Source organism: Excalfactoria chinensis, chromosome 9 (genome assembly GCF_039878825.1).
Source record: "Excalfactoria chinensis isolate bCotChi1 chromosome 9, bCotChi1.hap2, whole genome shotgun sequence".
NCBI classification, from domain to species: Eukaryota; Metazoa; Chordata; class Aves; order Galliformes; family Phasianidae; genus Excalfactoria; species Excalfactoria chinensis.
This window is the reverse complement of record NC_092833.1, coordinates 11,194,950-11,215,409: the sequence shown is the minus strand read 5'-3', so window position 1 is coordinate 11,215,409 and position 20,460 is coordinate 11,194,950. Positions and strand designations below refer to the sequence as shown.

Below are 20,460 nucleotides of genomic sequence, written 5' to 3'. Positions count from 1 at the left end.
CATACCTTGTCTTCCTATCAATTAATATCATTTCATGGGGCACGTAGCTGGAATTGTCAACCCAGTTCTTAAAGAAGTCCCAAGAACAAATCCACGTAGGTAGAATAAGAGGCCAGCTTTATGCGCTGACTTACAGAAGATCCTCAGAAAACGTTTAACTGAGCAACACAGATGAGCAATCAAGGCTAGCCTGTTCTGTAGAGCAGAGAAGACAAGCAGTGGAAAAGGCCAAGGTAAACACATGGGAGAGAAAAAGTAAATATACAGATTTATTACGTTACATTTGTTGGAGATACTTCATTCTGCTCAGAAAACGAACCAAGTAAAAGATGGAACCCTCTTAAAACAGAAGTTGTGTCTGCCTTAAAAACGACAGCTCCTGACAATAGTCTTTTTAGGACAAAACCAGCACGCTACATGAAAAACAAACAGCAATTTACATAAAGGACATAATGACACCCTTAAAGCTATACTGACATCAACAAGGGAGGAAGGTTGCTGTAGTTCAACACGTGTACTTTGTACAGCTGTACTGCATTACGTATTAAAGGAAGAACACTGCGCATTTGTGTGTGTTATGGTAACAAAAAAACACCCTCAAGTATTCTCCCCCACCTCTGTCCTTTTGTGCAGATATCTTCAATAGTAGAAGCAGCCAAATGCAGCTACCACACAAAAGAGGCTGTCCTGAAGAAAACAGAGAAAGGCTCCGTGTTAACAAAAGCAAACTCTGTTAGCCCAACCGTAAAGGCTGACCTGAGGGAACACTTAGACCAGAGCACTAAAAATACTTATAACCTAGCACTTTAGGTACTTAAAAAGACAAAAAAAAAGGAGAACAGTTCAGCAAAGCAAGTAAGAAAATATCTCATGTGCTTTCCTACTCCACTTGTCAGATGGGGCAACTTAAGCAGCTTTCGTACACTCCTGTACGATCTACTCAAGAAATGGGTTTTATCATTTTGGATATCACACCTGCTTCAGAGATTTGTGAACGAGCAGCTAAATCGTTTTGTTTCACTATGAGTTTTGGTTCCTTCCAAAGAAAAATCTACCGGCTGCTTTTAACTTTGCTACGTGAAACAACAGCTTTATACTTTCCATTATAAAAGTCAGTGCTTACATTCATGAAAACATCATGAGCATAGCTGTCAGTGTCAGCATCCCAGAAACATCGCGCAGCCATGCTAGACAAAGGAGAGAAAGGAAAGCCATTACCTACAAAGTTAGGTGTAAGGATCTAAGTGATCACAGGCACTTTAATTGAAACCAAATTGAGCTTCCTTTAAAGATAAGGGAAACTGGAAGCATTCCCAATCCTGAGCCTAGATTGCCATTGCTAGATTCCCATTACGTGCTGTAACTGCCTCAATATGTTCCTTATGCCGCATCCTCAAACTCATCACCTACCAGACCCACTCCACTGTGTGGCAGCACTTGCAGCCTCATTGCTTTGGTGCTTAAGAACCTTTTGACTTCAGGTCTGTGTGTTACAGTGGCTAAATTAGCTTGCTTGTTCTTGTCCTTCACCCCTGGCACCCTCATGTTGCATACTACTGATTTATTTATAGGGAACTATCATATTTCTTGGCAGCCTTCACATCACTAAAATACAAGCTAAGCACTTCTAGCCCTTTCATATCTCTGCTCTCTGTTCCCTGAAAATCCTAGTGGCCTTTTTTTAACATCTGTCTTACCTTAAAGGCAAACGACCAGACTGTCATGGGATATTCCAAAGGAGACCTCACTGCTGCCATGTCTAATGTCACTGATACTGTCTTTTCCCTCCTTCAAATGCCCAGCTCCCTACCAGCTCCAGTCAGTCTCAGCCAATGGAATTGCTGTTTGCTTCACTTATTTCCTGCTGGAGCTCTAGGCACAAGAATAAAGAGAAGCCCTGCATATAAGGCACAGAAACAACGCGTGCTGTTTCCTTTAGTCTTCTTACCCAGCAGTGACAGAAAGCTACACCCCATTACAGCTGGAAAGAGTTATTTGTTCATCTGATTGCAGGCATCTGGAGTTAGATTTTTCAGGTGCTCTGCACCTGCAACCTAGGCTAGATTCCTATGACAGTATTACACCGGGGAACGATAGACATATAAACTTCTGATAAATAGTTGTTCATCTTTAGACACAAAAGAACTACTGTGTATCTTGTGCATCAGCAGGGCCCTTAGAACAGACTGGATGTATGCTCCAGTTCATTGTGAATACAGCGTGAAATGCCTTTATGCAGCACACCTCACAAATGCTCTTCAGCATTTCAGCTTGCTAAGAACCATCATGCAGCCAATTATCACCAGTCAACTGACTTGTAGCAATTTAATCAGCCACAGCCCAAGCCACCACTTGCTGCTTAGGAGAAAATACTTCACCTATTCCCACCTGTAGAAATATCTTTGCACCTAGGAAAATTGGAAGCAGCCCCCAAAGGAGGATGGAAAAACAAAACCCACAAAACAAAAACAACTAAAAAAGTCACAGAAATACAATTAGAAAATCCCAAACTTACTTCACTCCTTCTCCTCTCTGCTCTCCAATCACAACCTGCACCACCATCTTGTACCTCTCAAATCCCTGCTCTGAAAAAGAAACAAAGGAGAGCAACTTCAGATGAACTCTAAATAGGACACAGAGAGAAAGGCCTTTAATTACAAAGCTCTGTCCTGTGCAACTTAAAAAAACACACATGCAGTTGATAGAATGGACATATTGCCTCATAGCTTCTCTTTCCTCGGTGCAGAGAACCACAGTCTTACTGTCCTTGGAAGGTGAATGGAGCATGTGATATCTGTCCAAATACACATCTGTGGCATTTTTGTTCTATAGCTTTCAAGAACTGAACACCTGGAGAGAATGCAAATAAGGCCATAGGTGGGTAAAAACCAATGTAAGAAAACTGGCTTATTTTAAAGCTGTTCTGATGCCAAGTTATTTTAGAGATTTTCTGCCACGTAGGTGTTTCTTTTACTTCTGAGTTGGGATAAAAGACCATCTAAAAGCACAGGCAGGTCTATGCTGTGTGTCTGCAAAAATATGTGATCCTTTCACAACAGTAAAGAAATACCTTGGAGGGCCAGATCAAATGAGGCCACAATGATGATTTCAGAATTCAGACTAGAAAAACACGTTCTAAATAAAATATTAATCTTAATGCCTTTGTCTTCAGTACAGCAGTGTCCTGGGAAGACCCTGACGTGCTGTTTCTCCTGAATGATTGAACACTGCATACTAAGCCTCTTAACATCCACTTTGTCAATGCTTATCAGAGGTGTCAGCTGATACAACAGCCACGCTGGGCCAGTCTTGCTGCAGGCTACCACCAGCGTGTTTCCAGATTGCTCAAGCCTGGCCCTGTGCATGTTAACTTGACATCAACACATGCCGGGAGCACGGCTGCTGCTCTTAAAGCAGACACACAACTCTGGGAGAAGCACAAACTTACAGCTTCTGCTGAGACCATGATGAAGAATCAGCCCAGCAGATGGAGCACCAGCCTCACCCCCAGGATAGAGAGGAATAAAAAAAGTGATGCCATGCTATCTCATGTGCCCAGAGCTGAAACACTTACAAGGAACACCTGCTAAATCCTGAAGTTGGTTCTCATGCTCAGAAGCACTGGAAGGGATCCTGCAAACCACCACCTCCTCTTTGCAGTGCTGTAAGGCCATATTCACACTACCAGGGCTGACTGAGCTCCCAAACCTCTCCCCTCTTCAGCTCTACTGCCGGGCCTTGTTCTCACCTCCCAGCTCTTCCAAGAGGAACGGCACAGCCAGAAAAACAACCAGCTTTCCCAGCAGACCTCCTCACCTTTCAGCCTATCTTTTATTATCTCCGATAAAGACTTTGTGAGCTGAGGGATTTCCTCAGGGACATACTGCACGTCGGACAGCTTCTCCTTCAGTACGGCACGGATGCATTCTTTCACCGTGGATGCCTTAAACCTGCCAAGGAGAAGAACAACAAGAGGCGCAGGACGGTTACTCTCAGCACACAGACAGAGCTGTCCCCTCCTGCTCTCCTTACACCCAGTGCGGCCCCCACCCGTCCCCAAGGGCCCTCCTGCCGTCTCACCGCCGCTGCAGGCCGGGCCGCAGGCTGTACGCGCTGCCATTCCCGGTCTCCGAGCCCAGCTCTCCCATGACGCGGCCCCGCCAATGGTTACCTCGGCAACCGCCGCTACTTCCGGCTCGTCACGGCGCGCAGCGTGACGCCATGACGCAGGCTGTGACGTCACGACGCCCCGCCCCGTTTTCGCTCCGCGCGCCGCACGTGGTCGCGATGGTTGGGGAGGGGGGGTCGGCGCTCCGCTGATGGTGCGAGATAGCGGCGCTGTGCCCGCACCCAGGGAGCGCATCCGCGTCCCGACCCGCACCGAGGCTTTGGGGACCCACGCCCTGCTGAGCTGCTGTTTATGCAGATCGATGTTCCTATCGCTGCTCCCAGGGCGGAATGGTGCTCGCAGCTTACGGCAGCACCTTCTGAGAAGCTGACATCCTGCTTCCTCTGCCCTTCATCTCAGCGCAGCAATCTCTCCGATCAAGTTTCCTCTGTTTAGCAGCAGATGACACCGCTCATAACGCTCTCCGCGCCTGAGCTGGAATGGAAACGCGGCGGGGTGGAGCGCGGGGCAGGAAGCCACCCCCGTCCTCCAAAATGAGCGTCCCCCCCAACCCGGGGACACATCCCTTTTCTCTAAAGCTCCTGCCCCAAGCCCGCCCCAAGCGCTGCGGGTTGTTCGGGCAGCACGCCTCGCTGCCGTGATCCACCCGAGCCCCCCGTTCTTGGTATGCACATTCAGCGCTGCTGCCATCTGCGCTGCAGGACTCGGGCCCCTCGCTGCCCCTCTCTGCTCGCCCCGTGTGGGTTGGAGCTCCGCGCTTCGCCGCGGGGCCACGCGCAACGCATGCAAATCTCCTGCGCGGGCCCGTCCTAATTTCCGAGAAGTATCTGTGAGGCAGCGAGCGCCAGCTCTGTTTATTTGCAAACAAAGTTAACCATTTCCTGCCCCTGCTCGGCCGCTGCTTCAGACCCACATTAAAAAAGCGTGGGGGGGGGGGGGGGGGCGGGGGGGGGGGGGGGATCGTGGCAAACCTGCAGATTTCTCTTCGTGTATCTTTTCGTGGTCGTTTGCGTTCCCCATTCATTTAGGAAGCTTTGTTTTTCCCCTCACTTTGTGGCGTTCCAGTCAGGGTCGCATCCCAGCTGTCTGCTTGTTGCTTTCTTCTTCTGCTTGCACAATTTCAGTGCTCCTAAATCCTCCCCAAGGTGGTCCCCAAGCTGTGTTAAGACCAACCCAAGGCCCTCTGAGATGCTTGGGGTGCTGCTTGGCTTGGCAGGGGGGAGGATGCAGGAGAAGGGGGGCTGCCCGTGCTCCATCCTGGTTTAGAGATGAACAATTGACTTTTTAAAGGATGAAAGAATCTTGTTTGGCCTGGATGCTGCTGTTCCTTCCCTGGCATCTGGCTGTCCACATGCATCTACTCTGCCTTTGCCCCATCCTTGCTTTGCCCTACAGTTTCCCACCCCATCTGTGATACCACGTTACACAGCATCACTCTGGGGCACGATTCTCACTGCCCATTCCTTCCAGTGATCCTCTCTGCCTTGTTCCAGATGGCTTTACTCCCCACATTTATCCTTCCTTGTTCCACTGAGCAACAACCCCGTAACGCCACACTTTGAGCATGTGTTGGAAAGTGTGAGCAACCACACACGACGATTTTGATCAGAGCGCAGGGGCATGAGGCAGTTTTTCCTGCTGATCCTTCCTTCAACAAGGTGCAGCCTCAACTGTCACATCTTCTACCACCTGCGTCTGAACTGCAACGACTTCAAGGAGCTTTTGGGGTCTTCAGAGCTTCCAGTGATGTGGCTGGCTGGAGTTACCAGCCCCAGGAACAGCCCTGTGTCCCTTCTCCCTGGCCACCCCCTACTGGCTGCTGGGGTTGAAAGTGAGGTGTGGGTGAGCCCCGGCTTTGTTGTTCACTCCTGAGAGCCTGGAAACTGATTAATGCATCATAAGAATAGCATCATTTGCCCCAGTTATTAATTTTCCCCTGACACTTTCCAAAATGGCAATTGCAGTGCGCAGAAGATGCAGGAAGAACAAACAAGTGGTGCGGTTTCATCACCGGTTATTTGCAACGTGATTATTAGTCACAGGGCGAGCGGGAAGCATTGCTGATGGAGAAATTAAATCTGCAGCAAATGTCACCCCAGTAACAGTACCCCAACCCCGGGCACCTGCCCTTGCTCTCTGCTCTTAGTCACTTCATTGGATACAGGCCTGGGGGGAAACCTCTTCCTTTTCTTCTTGCTTATTCCCCCCCCCTTTTTCTTTTTCTCCTCATCCACCATCTCTTTGTCTTCTACTTTTCTCCTCTTTTTCCTCATTGTTTTCCCCGTCTCCTTTTCTCCTCTTCCTTGTCTCTTTTTCCCCTTTTTTCTCTGTCTCCTCCTCATCCTCACCATCCTTATCTCCATCTCCTTTACTTCTTTTCTCCCCCTCCTCTCCTTCCCATCTTTTTCTCATCTCTTCTTCTTGCTCTTTTCTTCTTCTCTCCTCCTCTTTCTCCTCTCCCCATCTCTTCCCACTGGGAGCAGCCAGGTGATGGCAACTCAGTGCCATGTGTCCCCCGACACCCCACCAGCACTCAGTAGGAACCTGAGATACCCCTTCCACTTATGGGCCAACCTTGGGGCCAAGGATATGTGCCCATCCCTCCTTGGGGGAGCAGACGGGGAGGGGCAGGGCCAGGCCATGGCTCAGCTGTTCCCTTCCCCTGGGGAGGAAGCTGGGGGCGGGAGGCTGCCTGGGTTTCCCTGTGGGGCTGAGACAGTCACGTTTCATTTGCACCCAACCACTGCTATGGGGAAGGAAGCGCCGAGCGGCACAGGGCACCGGCACACAGCACAGCAGGGGTCTCGCTGCTCTGCCATGGCTCTGGGCACCTTGAGGACGATGTGGGACAGCATGGAGGGAGCCCTGGTTGTCCTCTGTGTCCTGCTGCTGTGCTGCAGCCCGCCACTGGCCAGCTGCCACCAGGGTAGGTGGAAAACACAACAGTCTGGGGTGCGCTTGGGGAATGGGGTTAAAGGACGGAGAAGAGAGCTGGGTCCTGAGGTCGCAGTGCTGGAGCCATGCTGTGAGTTGAGTTTGGTGCTGAGATTCTGTGCTTGTTGGGTGCTGGCATTTTCTGCTCTGGTTTTCACCCCTCGGGCTTCTCCTCTGGTGTGAGCTCAACCGTCTCCAAGCCTGTGACATTGCTCAGAGTGACTTTTTGGGAGAGAAAGGGAGTGGAGGGTGACTGAGTGACTCTGGACGGGGTGGGGAAGATCCCGCTTTGGTGGCTTTGGCTGCATTGTGTCCTGATGGAAGCCTCTCACTGTCCCTCCCCAGGCATTGCACTGGTGCCTGGGAGATGCAGGGATGTACGTAAGGCCAGTTTCTGCTTAGGCTGTCCTCCGAGCAGTTCATTCATTGCCAACAGCAGCACACAGTAGGAAACAGAGCCCTGAGCCTGCTGAATATTTCCTGTTAAATGCAAAAAAAACTCAGAATGCTGCAAACATTGAAACTCGGTGTCACCGTCACAGCAAATGCTGCCTGTTGGGAGCCAGGAAAATTCCCTCCCTGTGTCTTTCTGTTTGGATCCACCTAATTGAGGAACTTTCCTGATTTGGTGGGACTGTTTCTATGGCCTTCGGCTAACACCGAAGGGACGATGAGGTCTTTGTAATCCACGCCCAGCAGCCTGCAGCGCTTGTGGTTTCTTCTGAAAAGGAAGATAAATTTCTTCCCAGCAGGGACTTTTCCAAGCGCTGGTGGTTTGGGCCATCTGCTTGGTCAGGCAACCTACATGACAAATACTTCTTTCTTTTTACTGCTCCCATCCAAGAATAATGCAGAAGCTGCTTCTTCCTGCCGGGTTAGTTTCTTGTGCTGGGACATCGCCGGCTCCAGTGACTCCAGCAGCCAAGGCAAGGCCCCCAAAGGCTGTTTTCCATAGCACAGGTGGTCTTGTGGGTTGATTGTAGGTAGCCAAGAGTAGTTTCCTCCACTGAGAATACACAGATCTCAGGGCTGGGCTTGTGAGCAGATTGTTGTAAAGCCCTTTATGGGCCTTCAGAAGCTAACGGTGAAGCAGCTGAGAAGCACATGGAGTGGCTGGCAGAGCAGGCAGAAGTACAATGGGCACATGGGCATGGCTGTTCCTAAAGCCTGTGGCTGCCCGGGTGTGTGCTGTAACTGTGCCATCTCCTTGTGCCTTCTCTCCCAAACAGTGACCCTCTTCCCAGCCATGTTAACTCGTCCTGCGGGCAGCTCGGCCACTTTCATCTGCAACATCTCCATGGAGAACTCCAGCTTGGAGTTCAGCCTCAACTGGTACCAGAAGACCAACAACGGCATTCCCCAAAAAATTGCTGGGATCATCCGAAACATCCCCCAGAAGAAGATGGAGAAGTATCAGCTCTTCAACAACACTCCTGTATTCAAGATAGAGATCCTCAATCTCCATCAGAACGACTCAGGCTTCTACTACTGTGGGCTGATCACCTTCTCCCACTCTGATAAATTGGTGGAGAGCAACCATTCCCAGCTGGTAGTGACAGGTCAGCCTGGGGTATTGGTGTCTCCCTGTGGTGCTGCCCCAAGGAGGGGAGGGTGGACACTGGGGTGTCTGGGGAGGAGATGGGGACTGCCTGACTTTTCTATGGGCTAGCCTGTGGAAGAGACACGATGAGAATGGGGCTTTGCATGTGTTGGTATTGGTGGAATGCCCTCTCTCTGCTCTACTCCCTGACCCATAGGGACCCCTGAGATGATCTAATCCAACCATCAGCCTATCACCACCACACCCACTAACTTCTCTCAGCGTGAGCTGGCTCCAACATGTGGAAGTGGCCAGGAGGAACTATGTCCTCCGAGGGGCTCTGCTGGGTATGGGGCTGTGCTATGGAACTGCCTGCAGGTGTTCTGGACCCTTCACCCTCACTCTCAGCTGGTGTGGGATCATCCTCACCACAGCAGAAAGCAATGGGACATGGGCAATGCAACCCCACATAATAGAATCATAAATGTTGGAAAAGACCACTAAGATCATCCAGTCCAACCACCAACCCCTCCCCACCATGCCTACTAAATCACGTCCCTCAGTGCCACATCTCCTGGTGCTCCTGACCTGACTTTTTGCATGCTTCTTTCAGAAGCCCCTGAGAGGACAAACACAATTAACGAGCCCAGTGAAGAGGAAAGCAGCCCCCCGGATCACATCAAAGCTGTGCTGCTGGGCACCTTGCTGCTGGCTGGTGTGATTGTGCTGCTGCTCTTTGGCTACATCATCATCAACAACCGGAGAGCAGGTGGGGTGTGCTAAGGGGGCTAAGGGTGCACCAGGGGATGATGCTCCTTCTGCAAACATGGCTGGGACCCAGGGACAGATGGATGGCTGGGGTGCATGGGATGGTTCACTGTACCTGAGCTCAAGTGGTTTGTCCCTGGGGATGATGAGGGAGAAGGGTGCGTAGGCCTTCTTGGTAGTAGTGTCTAGGATGTAAGGGTGGTGTCGAGCCCTCAAGGTCAGCTCCAGATACTTTCACTGCCTTGGCACACAAGCATCTTCTAACCAACTGTGTTGCTTTGCAGATGTGCGGAAACCATCGAGTGGAAACGCTCTGGCGGTGAGTTCTCCACCTCCAGCTCCCTGCCTTGCTGCCTTTATCAGAGCTTTGAGGGCCTCTCGCTTTTCCTATCTCCCCTGGTGCTGCTCTGTCTCTCCTGCACCTCAACCACGGCTGCTCTGCACCTGCAGCACAGCCCCATCACAAAAACCAAAGGACTGTCTGTGGCAGGACAGGACCTCCCTAGTTCAACCCTTGCTCAAGCAGGGTTCTGTTTGTTGCTGGATTGTGTTGCCGTAGCAAATGGGATACAATTCCCCTCTGTGCTCCCATATTATCAGCTAGAATTTGTCTTGCTTCATCCTGGGCTTGTTCCCTGTCTTTCTTTTCTGGGTGCTGCATGGAGGAGTGCCTTCTCTCCAGCCCTTTTAGGACAGCAAGCCGGTCCTTTGCTCTCCCCTCTCTGGAATGATCAGTCCCAAGCTCATCCTGAGCCACTAGTATACGATGGAGAGGTGGAAAATGGGTCCTTGAAATACCTGTGGGTGACCCCAAGGCTCACAGTTTGGTTTTCCCATGCAAAGGACAGCATTTGCATTGCTCTCTCCGTCCTGAAATGCTGCTTTTGGCAATTGCTGTACATGGGGTCTCATGCTGAGGATGAATGGTGCCGCTGGATGGTGGATGAACCTCCTTTTATGGGGTGTCCTTGCTCTGCAGGAGGAGATGAAGCCACCTGAGGTGTCTGTGCCAACCGTGGACTACGGTGTGCTGGAGTTCCAGCAGGACACACGCAACCAGGTGCCCCCTGAGACCTGCCCAGCCGAGCAGACTGAGTATGCCACCATCGTCTTCCCCGAGGAAAAACCCATCACACCAGAGCGAGGAAAGAGGCACAAGGACAAGAGGACGTAGCAGCTGCCCTTGCAGTCCTGCTGAGGGCCATCTATGTGCAAGGACTGGAGTGATGGAGTGAATATGAGCTTCATTGCTGGATTTCATATGGGACAGTCTTGGCTGTGCTGGTGACATGGAATGAGCACCAAGGAAAAAGAACATGTGAGGATCCTGGTGCTGTGCTTTGGGCATCTGCTCTTTGCTATGAGCTGAGCAGTGATGTCGATGGGGCTGTGTTCAGTTTTAACCTCCACTTGGGGTTTCTGCATTGGCTGTGCTGCATCCAACGCTGCTGGCAAAGCATGGCTTTGGGAGAGAGCTCCAAGGTGAGGATGGAGGTGGTGCTGGAGAACGTCCACACACTGAGGTCTTGTCCCAGCACAGGGCCTTCTGCATGCACTGCTATTTAATGGACCCCAGGGAAGCAGAAAGGTGCTTTCTCTTCTCTATCAGGCACTTTTCTCCTCCTCTGCGGAGATGAAGGACACTGCTGGGCATCCTGGGAAGCCCTGGGATGGGGATGCTGTGCCCGGTAGGAGCCAGATCTGGCCATGGGGATGAATAAAGGGTTTGACACCAAGGCTGTTTGTTTTCTGCTGATGGCACATGCGTAGGCAGGCAAATAACGGCTCCTGGCAGCCGGTAGGTGCGGGTGTCTGTTGTGGTTCCAGAGCCTCGCTATGTGATAAGTGAGCCTCTCTTCCTTAGAGCTGCTCTTAATAATTCAGAGAACATAATGCTCCGCTCCCCAGACCCAGATGCAAAGTAGTCCCTCCTCCTTGCTGGTCTCAGCAGGGTGTGCTTTCTGCTCAGCTGGGGGCAAGTGGCCCCAAGGTACTGCCTGTGGCCATGCAGCAGTGCATGTGCCCAGCTGTGAAGTTGCCTGGCTCTAAACTTACGTTTCTCCTTCTGAAAGCAAATGCCAGGGATGTGCAGCCCAATAGACAGCATATAGAAACTGAAAGAGGAAGCAGCGATGATTGCTAAAGGCTGGAGAAACTCTGATAAAGAGCAAGCTCGGAGGCAGCAGAGTCCTGGTGGGAGACCACGAAGCCTTGCGGAAGCAAAGTCATCATTTGCATCTCACACCTTGGTGGCACTGTCAGCAGCTTTCTGTTTCTCTTGTCCCAAATAACTCACACAGCCTTGAGAGGGACTGCTCAGGCACAGGGGGGAGGGTGCAGGCACTACGATCAGTGCTTTGTTGGAGCTGCGATGTCCATCAGAACGTCCAGAGCAAATCACATGGGGTGAGCACCCATCCAGGAAGGCTTCCATCCCTCCTTAGGGCAGGACCATGGAGCTGGTAGTCACACTTATTCTCCCCTAGGCTCCACAGAGCAGCGTGCAGCTCATACCACGCTTACTCATGTTGATACATGGCTCAGCCCCTTTGGACTCCTTGCAAGGAGCAGCATTGTGCCACAGCTCTGGCAGCACGATGGTTGGGAAGGAGTCAGCCATAGCAAGCAAGAAGCAGGAGCTCAGTCAGCAGTTTGGGTTCTGCCTTTCCTGTAAGATATGGTGCAAACAGGAGGGTGAGAGCACTTCATTTTTTTCTCCTCCTGGGGTGGTAGATGTGTCAGAAGTGCTGCAAAGCCACGCTCCAGGCATCATCTTCCATCCTCATTAGCAGGGCAGAGAGCTGCTGGCCCAACAGGATTAGCCTTCTATAGCTGCCACTCATTGTTAGGAGAATTTAAAGCATGATGCAGACTTTAGATCCCCAGCTGAGCATCCATGGAGCACATGGTGTCGCCAGATAGGTATTATATCATCCCATAAGCCAAGTCAGCATGCAGTAGGGTGTGTGCCACATAGGACCAGCTGCAACATCTCCTTAAGTACACCAGCCATGATTAAAGGCAATTGGAAACATGTGAGCAATCATCCCTTAAAGAAGCCCTGATCCAAAAGTTAGAATTTTGGGAGAAGCAGGAGGATGGAAAGGAAATCCTCTTTTACTGATACAGGAGCATCTTTAAGGGGAGCTATGCCACAAAACAGCAAAGCATTGTTCCTGCAAAATTAAACGTTATAGAGAGGGAAGAAGGGGTAGTAAGGCTCTGTGCCATTTCACTTACATGCAAGCCATATCCTGGACACTTATATGCATTGAGAGTGGGGATGTTTTGGAGCAGTGCTTTCTGTTTTGGGTGGTTCAGGCTGGAAGAGACCATTTGTGACCGACCTGACAGACACAGGTCGGTAACGTGGGAGCATCTCCATGGCCTTGTCTGGGTGGGAAAGGAGCTGTTGGTCCTGGAAGGGACTGGCTGAAGTGAGATGGTGCTGGGCAGGTTTCCCAATACTCTCCCCTCCTCTGTTTGCACTGCCTTGGTATGCCGTGATGGGTTCGGGCCCATTGCATCTCCTCCATCCTGTCCCATTCCACTGAGATCCATCTGTGACTGAGCATGCTGGAGGCTCACAGCACATCTGCATTTCCTCCTGCAGCTCTGATTTTGCTTTCTCTAGTTTTGTTTTCAGTTGGCTCCACGGTTTCTCCTTTCTCTTCCTGTCTTTGGTGGGATGCTGCTGGAGGGGCTGGGTAGGTGACTGGGGTGGTTGGGACACCCTGACAGCAATCCTACTCCCATTACACTGAGAAGAGTCTCCTTGGAGGGTCTGAGCTCCCTCCTTACACCAGATGGACCCCCATGAGGCCACCAGAGCACCAAAACCTGTTTGAGGTGGTACTTGCTGGTGTTTTCACAGCCAGTTCCTCCTTTGTATCTCTCCTCCTGTTCAGCGTCTATCCACATTCAAAATGTGGGGGCAGTGGGGTAATAAACGGGGTAATAGCCCCTCTCCATATTTCCTCATTTCTGTGGGACCTGATCCTCCTTGTTCTAAATGATCCTGGGAGAAGTGGACTTGCTTTTCCTAAGGGCTCAGCTACGAAGGTAGCACAGGCTGGAAGGGATGCTACAGCCAGTGCTTGCACCTAGAGAATAAGGTGACAAGCATTCAGTGACAACAGTGGCAAGATGGGAGGAGAGGATGAGGACGTGAAGTGGTGATGGGTCCTGGGAAGACATGGATGCCCAATTCATTATTCTCTTCAAGGAAGGGGAAAAAAGGATCCAGGAAGCTCTAGATGAATCAGCCTTGGTACCCAGAACACCACTGGAACAAATTAGTAATGTCACCAAGAGATAAACACTGTGAGGGCAGCAATGGGGCTGAGAGCGTAGAGCTAGCAGGAACAAATTGTGTCAGACCAATCTAATTTTCTTTTCATTAGGTTGAATGGCTGGGTGGTGCAGGGAAACCGGGAGTGATACTATCTTTGTGTAGCACTATATGACATTCTCATAAGCAAATTAGGGAAATAGGAAATTCTCTCGCTGTGGGTGGACGGCCACCCAAGAAAAAAGAAACCCAAGAAGAGTTATTGATCCCCCTGGACCAGGGCTGGAGCTTGGGCAGGAGATGGGGATGCTGGCATGGCGAGAGCTGGATGCGGAGGAGACAAGGCATCCTTCTCCTCCTCACACACCATCTCACCTGGGGTGGGAGACAAAGCCAGAAATAAATTCAGGCTGTGTGAAAGTGGCAGGGAAATCACCTCCAGGGCTGTGCCTTTGTACCCTTGATGCATCCAGCAGGGGAGTTATACCAGCACTGGGATGGGGAGGGTTTGCCCTGGTGGGACATGGCTGATCCCTGGGGCCAGGCTGGGGTTCCTGCGGGAGCATATGTTCTGGTAAGCAGCAAGCAGTGGGGCAGTGCCAGGAGGTGTGTGTTGAGTGGAGCAGGACGTCAAAGCAGTTTCTTCTCCGTGGGTGGTTTTGGGAAAGTCCCTTTAGTATTGGTGAGTGCAGGGCTGTGACAAGGAGCAACGCTGCTCTCCTTTGCTGAGAGTGCGGGCTCAGCGCGCACCGAGTCATGATCTGAGTTGTGTTGCCGTGACGTAATGGAGGATGCTTTCCATGACAGTGGCTTTTTGGAGGCACTTGTCCAAAAGCTCTGAGCCTGAGGGGCAGGAGGAACCCACTGGAGCTTCCCTCCCTCCTTCTGACATGGCAGAAGAACGGAGGGTAAGAGCCGAGGCTGAAACCCACATCCCCCAGGTGGAGTGATGGGTTTGTTTTCCCACAAAGAGGGCTTCCTTCCTGGGGGGCTCCTCTTGCTCAGAATGCCCTTGTAACAGAAGAGAAACATCTTCCCCCACACTCCTTCCCCCCATCTCTCCCCCATCCCGGGGGGCTCCCTTCACTGCGCACAGAATAGTGACCTCTGAAACCTTCAGGTGGCTTCACCAGGGGTCATATCATCCCCTAACTCCTGACAAGGCACCTGTCTTTCTTGCTGCCCACCCTGCGTGGCTCAAGTGGGATGCCCACAGATGGGGGAGGCAGGGGGCTGCTGCTGGCCCTGCTGCTTTCACCTCCCGCAGCGCTCTCAGCACAGAGCTCACCTCCTCCCCACTTTCTGTTTTATGTGCGGTGCCATCATCCCCAACTTTCCACTCTGCGGTTTCACGTCAGGCTTTTTTCTGCTTGAGTTGGCTGAAAGTTGTTAAAAACAGCCCATGTTTGGTGGCAGCTATCAGGACAGATAAGGCTACCTGGGGTTTTGTCGCCTGCTGAGCCTTGCATTTTCAGTGAGTTTTGGTTCCATTATACCTGTGCAGGGCAAAATCTCTGCTGATTCTCTCACTGTGTAATATTCGTGGTCCTGGTCAGCAAACAGGTTTGCATTTGCATCCTATTTGCCTATGAACAAAGCAGCAGTGGCGGCTTCAGCAGGGATAGGAGTTTGTCCCATGCCCAGGTCTTACATGCAAAATGCGTGGTGTTCATGGATACCTGTTTTGCCTTTGTTTTGGGAGACTTTTTGCCTGGCCATGATGCAGCATGGTGCCAGCTGCTCCTGTTAGCACAGAAATCGATTGGGGTGGTGCTGCACAAGTGGGTACAAAGGTTCCTTTCTCTGGGCACAAAGATGTGACTTTGCACCCATGAAGGAAAGAGGGAGGAAAGGTTTTGGGGAAAGAAAGGCTGCACACGTGTCAGCAGCCAGAAACTTGACCTTGGTCACTGCCACTTCCCAACTCTATACCGGACCATGAGGACATGGCAGAAGATTTTTGCAGAGAAGGCTGTAAGCATGAAATTAATGGATCCATGGACACTTCAGGAGGATAACAGCCTGCAGGTGCACAGGCTCAAGCCTGGATGGACGGAGTTTTTGCAGAACCATGTGTCTGGGAGGTAGGGTCTGCCGCTTCGGTCCCACTCGAGGGATGCCACCACCATCATTGTCCTCCCTGTGCTGGCTCCTACCACCCTGGGCTGCAGTGAGATGACACTGGCCTTGGTGGAAGGGTTGCAAAACATGCCAGCAGCCCTTTGCCCAAAGCACCTGCAGGGATGGAGGAGGGGGATGCAGAGAGGGGAGCTGAGTGTGGAGGAACTGCTAACTCCCATATGTACTGTGAAAGATGAGTCAGAAGGGGAGAAACCTGCAGCTTCTCAAGACATCTCCTCACCTGACCTGCAGCCTCCACCCACACCTTCCTTCTGTTTTGCTTCTTTTTTGACTTCTCCAGCTTGATGCTGGCTTTCTGCTGAGCTGTGCGTGGGTCAAGGGCTGAAGACCCACATGGAGCTGGAGCTTGGTTCTTCCCTCCCCTGGGGCCTCTACTCCAGGCAGAGGGGCCAGGACAGGCTGGGCAAGGACAGCAAGCTAGTCCTAAATTTTACAGTACTCCAGCCTGCTCCCAGCTCATGAGCATAGAACTACCCAGGCTGGCACCATGCTGATGGGGAAGGACAGCCTATGTGTGTAAAGCTGATCCATCAGCTCCAGCTGCCCAGCTCCCTGCTGACTGTGCTGGGTTACAGCAAAGATCTGGGATGAGCTGGTGTCCTCCATGTCCCGGCAGGTTTCAGTGCTCCCAGTGCCTGTACAAGTGGTCCTCAGCCAAAGTGCACATCCTCTTCCACATGTGCTATGGGATGGTGCTGATGCGAATCTTCCGTCAAGCCTGCAGGCAGTGCCAAGACCCCCAGCTGGAGGAGCCCATATTCAGCCTGGAGAACATAGAGCGGCTCCTGCACAACCTGGTGCTGAAGATCCTCGAGGACTTCTACAACATGCCCATGCTGTCAACTGACCTCCTGGAAGTGGTGGTGGATGGGTGTCATGCATCAGGGCCACACGACAGGACCCACTGCGAGGGCTGCAGGCTCGGTGTCTGCAGGAAGCCGAGACCAGCCATGGAGCCTGGTGCTGGGAAAACCAAGGTGGGTGTGAACAAAGCCCAGAAGACCAAGATGGATGTGGACAAGGCCTGGAAGACCAAGATGGAAGAAGACAGGGGCTGGAAGATCAAGATAGATGTGGACAAGGCTTGGAAGACCAAGATGGCTGTGGACAAGGCTCGGAAGACCAAGGTGGGCAAGCACAAGGCCTGGAAGCCCAGGGAAGATGCGGACAAGGCTGTCTTGATCACAAGGTCACCAGAGCAAGCTGTAGGTGGTGGCTTTCCCTGGAAACACTGCTGCTGCGTGGGCTTATCTGTTCTCTGTATTTTGGCAGCGCTCATCTTTGCTCTGCTTTACTTCCTCTTGCGGTAGTGGGAGCTGGTGCTTGTGAGCACTGGGATGCTGGCTGAGGGAGGTGGTAATGGAAAGGATGGAAAATTGACTGGAAAATCGGATGCCCTGGCATGGCAAGACTCCCCCAGCTCACAGGTGACAGCCACCACTACCGTGCCAAGGCACCTTGTCTCCAGCCCAGGGGAGCCCAGCAGGCCTGATGGTTTCTTATAGGACATGTTCTGCACAAAGATGGTCCCCAACTCCTCACACAAAGGATGAAGTTTACCTGCAGGAATAAAGCATCACTTTGTCCTCAGCCCAAGATGCATCTGTGCTTTTTAACTTCTCCAAAGCCTTTTCTGAATATATATGACTAGAATGGTTGGCAGTGAGGAGTTCCTTTATCTGCTGGCCATTTGTTTTATCTTCCTTTATCTGCCTTGTGGGGGACATATCCCCGTTCTCCTGGCTTGGCCTTTGTGAATTTGGGCACCCAAACCAGTTGAGGGTATCTGTAGCTGCGGTTTTGCAGCAAATACACAAAGAGCCATTAGCATCCACCCAACCCATGCCAGAAGTGGTGTCCCATGTGTCATGTACCTGGAGGTCTCCCCAGGGTCTGGGTAAAGGGGAGGGTTGTGCCATTGCTTTCTTCACTGCTGTAAGACTCCTGTCTTTTCATGCATATAAGCGGTATGATACTGGTTAAAACAAGCAAACAAACAAACAAAACCAAGAAAACCCTGTGCGGTGCTCTGTCCCTTAAGCGCTCTGTCCTGCCCATCCCACTAGCTCTCCTCTTTCCCAGCCATTTACTTCTCTTCTGCCTCCCGCAGCCCCGGTGCCAGCAGATGGAGCTGCAACATCTCCGTCACTGCACTGGGAAGCACCGGGGCCAGTGACCGCCAGCACTGGGACGGGGAGTGGGCTGCCCTCCCTAAATGCGGGATCCCCTCTCCCTCATCCGGTTCCCTGTAGTCTAGTTCCCCCATACCCTACATGGCCATGGTGTCAATCTGCGGATGAGCTGCTCTCTCACTGTGATTTTCCCAAGTCTTGGAGCACAGGAGCTGCAGAACTGATGCAAAGTGCTCTGATTCAAATCTCTCCTGACCTCCAGAGCTGATGGGGGACAGTGATGCTGTGGCAACAGGGCTAGGTGCTACCAGCAGGGACTTCCCAGCAAGGAGAGGCAGCACAGTCTGTCCACCTGGAGGGAATATCTGTGAAGTATTGAGCATTTGGGGCAGGGGAATAGTGGAACCCAGAGGATCTCATGGCTGAATGGCCCCTTCTTTCTGGAGGAGGTTTTTCCTTGCTGGGAGGCTGAGCTGTGCTTCAGGAGGAGGCTGGTCCTGCAGCCTGGAAGGAGTCCCTTCCCCCCTGCGGCTGTCCTAGTGTGGGGAGCAGCTTGCCCTCTCCCCTGTGGCATTATGTCATGAAGGCAGAGACACTGCCAAGTTTCTCACTGCCATTGCCCATGGCCCTCTTCTTTCCATGCTGAGGTTTTCCCAGCTCCAGTCATCATGTCTGGCTGTCTGCAGCATGCTCCACCACCCAGCTGCAGAGGGAACTCCCTCGCTTCCTCCTGTGAAGCCAGCTCTGGTGGAGCCCGCATCCCTGCAGGGGCCCTTGTTTTCCTGCTTGGGTCTTTCTGCTCGTTTTCAAGGTCAGAGCCATCCTTCCAGTGCCTTCTGTGTACACACAGACATACAAAAGGGCTCTCCCACCAATGGCCTTTCATGCATATTCAGCTTTTCTACCCCTTCCCCTCCCTGCTGCTGTCTGCTTGCCTGCTAGATCTTCATGCTGTGTTTGCATGCCTGGAAGATCTCTGCCCTCTCCATCATGCAGCTGCTTCATCCTCTCCCCATCACTCAGCAACACCCACGTTTCTCAGCCACAGCCTCGTTTCTGGGCTCCTTCCAGGATACCTCCCTACAGCTGTGCCCACCTCCCATTTGCTTCTTAGCACACTGCCCCCTTGCTCAGCCCCTCAGTGGCACAGAGACGGTGAGCTCATCCCCAGGAGGATAGCTGGGGGATAAAGAATGCTGCCTCTCCCAGTGGGACGCTGGGGGTCCCACGTTTCTGCTATCCTGCCATGTGCCACACTGGCCTGTCTGGAGCTGGGCTCTGCTGCAGCTGACTCTCAGCTGATGGCTGGTACTTACACTTGGCCAGAGACAAGCAAACCTCATGTGGGGACGTTTTTCTGGCCTTTCACCACTGTCAGACTGATAAATTGCTGCCTCTGTGACTGTCTCCCTGGAGAGAGCTTCTTACCACTCTGGCAGGTTGAGAGGTGCCAGTGAATGCAAAACCAGACGTTGCTTCTGTTGTTCCCATCCGCTGCCCGCTCCCATGCCATGGGCAAGAAGCTGGCACTTGGCAGCACACAGGGTGCTGATCAGAGGACATGGGCAGGCTGGCTGGGGACTGTGGAGCTGTGGAAAGGAGAAGGATGGTCTTTATTTGTGATGGATATCTAATGGGCAGTGGCATTTTGCAACTTGCCTGGGAGCCATATGGGCGCAGGTCCTACAGCTGATGGTGTGATGCCCAGGGGATCATACTTTGCTTTTGCTTTTGTTTTCTTACTTACCTGTCATTTTTCTTTTTTTTTTTTTTTGCGTGCCACTTGAACTCAGATTGAATTCTCAGCCTCCAGGTTGCTGTGCTCTCCTCCTGCCATCAGCCCCACCTTTAATAATGTGCTAGGACTATAAATAATTGAAGGATGGGATCTCACCTATTGCTGTTTCCTGCAATTTACATTTCTAGCACATTCAAGTCTGTCTCAGCCCACAAAGCTGCAGAGGCTGTGACTGAGAACACGGGGCAAAACCCTCTGAGTTTCCACTCTGTGCTGGTGAAGCACCTCCAGACTCACGTTGCTGGTGGGACCACAGCATTTTTCTGGTCTCTGTTTGTTATCTCTGATCTTTGACAAGCTTACGATAAACAGACAGTGTAAACAGAGACCATCAGCCTAAATCAGCCACTGCTGCAGCCAGCAGGGATGGGTGGTGGATGCACTGCTGGACCCCAGCCCAGCAAATGCAAGACTGGGGGCTTTTGTTTGCATTTCACCCATGATGCTTAGGAACAAAAAGATATCTTGCACGCTCTTCAGTTTAATTATTTGGTTTCAGGGATAAATATGTTTTTTCCCAGTACTTCTGAAGAGAGAGTTTATTGAAAGCCAGAAGGCTCAGTGGAGTTACACCATTCCCTGGCAGTCAGTGGGGACTATTTCCAAGTGCCTACAACCTGTGTGTTCCCAGTGACCGTGTGGCTGCCTTTTGAACCTGACTGAAGGCTTTGGAGCTTCATCCATTTAAACAAGCTGGTGATTTGTAGCACATGGATGGCTCTACAC

At 51.7% G+C, this 20,460-nt stretch overlaps 2 protein-coding genes across 2 annotated transcripts; one reads left to right on the top strand and one right to left on the bottom strand.

Moving 5' to 3' along the window:
- Window positions 1–256: 256 nt before the first annotated feature.
- On the bottom strand, window positions 257–4,238 carry DYNLT2B (dynein light chain Tctex-type 2B). Its single transcript, XM_072344290.1, has 5 exons — window positions 4,081–4,238; window positions 3,817–3,950; window positions 2,516–2,585; window positions 1,124–1,187; window positions 257–687 (listed from the first exon to the last, which is right to left on the bottom strand). Exons 1-5 carry the CDS (start codon window positions 4,146–4,148, stop codon window positions 640–642), a joined length of 384 nt encoding a protein of 127 aa, XP_072200391.1. The 5' UTR covers window positions 4,149–4,238; the 3' UTR covers window positions 257–639.
- A 2,632-nt stretch (window positions 4,239–6,870) lies between these two features.
- On the top strand, window positions 6,871–11,004 carry PDCD1 (programmed cell death 1). Its single transcript, XM_072344289.1, has 5 exons — window positions 6,871–7,055; window positions 8,293–8,622; window positions 9,217–9,372; window positions 9,656–9,690; window positions 10,351–11,004. Exons 1-5 carry the CDS (start codon window positions 6,878–6,880, stop codon window positions 10,543–10,545), a joined length of 894 nt encoding a protein of 297 aa, XP_072200390.1. The 5' UTR covers window positions 6,871–6,877; the 3' UTR covers window positions 10,546–11,004.
- Window positions 11,005–20,460: the final 9,456 nt, after the last annotated feature.

Excerpts from the sequence above, each read along its gene's own strand:
- PDCD1 (XM_072344289.1), top strand. The coding sequence starts at position 6,878 with ATGGGGAAGGAAGCGCCGAGCGGCACAGGGCACCGGCACACAGCACAG. Across the intron at positions 8,623-9,216 it reads TTCCCAGCTGGTAGTGACAG|AAGCCCCTGAGAGGACAAAC; the intron begins GTCAGCCTGGGG and ends TGCTTCTTTCAG. Across the intron at positions 9,691-10,350 it reads CGAGTGGAAACGCTCTGGCG|GAGGAGATGAAGCCACCTGA; the intron begins GTGAGTTCTCCA and ends CTTGCTCTGCAG.
- DYNLT2B (XM_072344290.1), bottom strand. The coding sequence starts at position 4,148 with ATGGGAGAGCTGGGCTCGGAGACCGGGAATGGCAGCGCGTACAGCCTG. Across the intron at positions 2,586-3,816 it reads AATAAAAGATAGGCTGAAAG|AGCAGGGATTTGAGAGGTAC; the intron begins GTGAGGAGGTCT and ends TTTCTTTTTCAG. Across the intron at positions 1,188-2,515 it reads CAGAGAGGAGAAGGAGTGAA|CATGGCTGCGCGATGTTTCT; the intron begins GTAAGTTTGGGA and ends TCCTTTGTCTAG.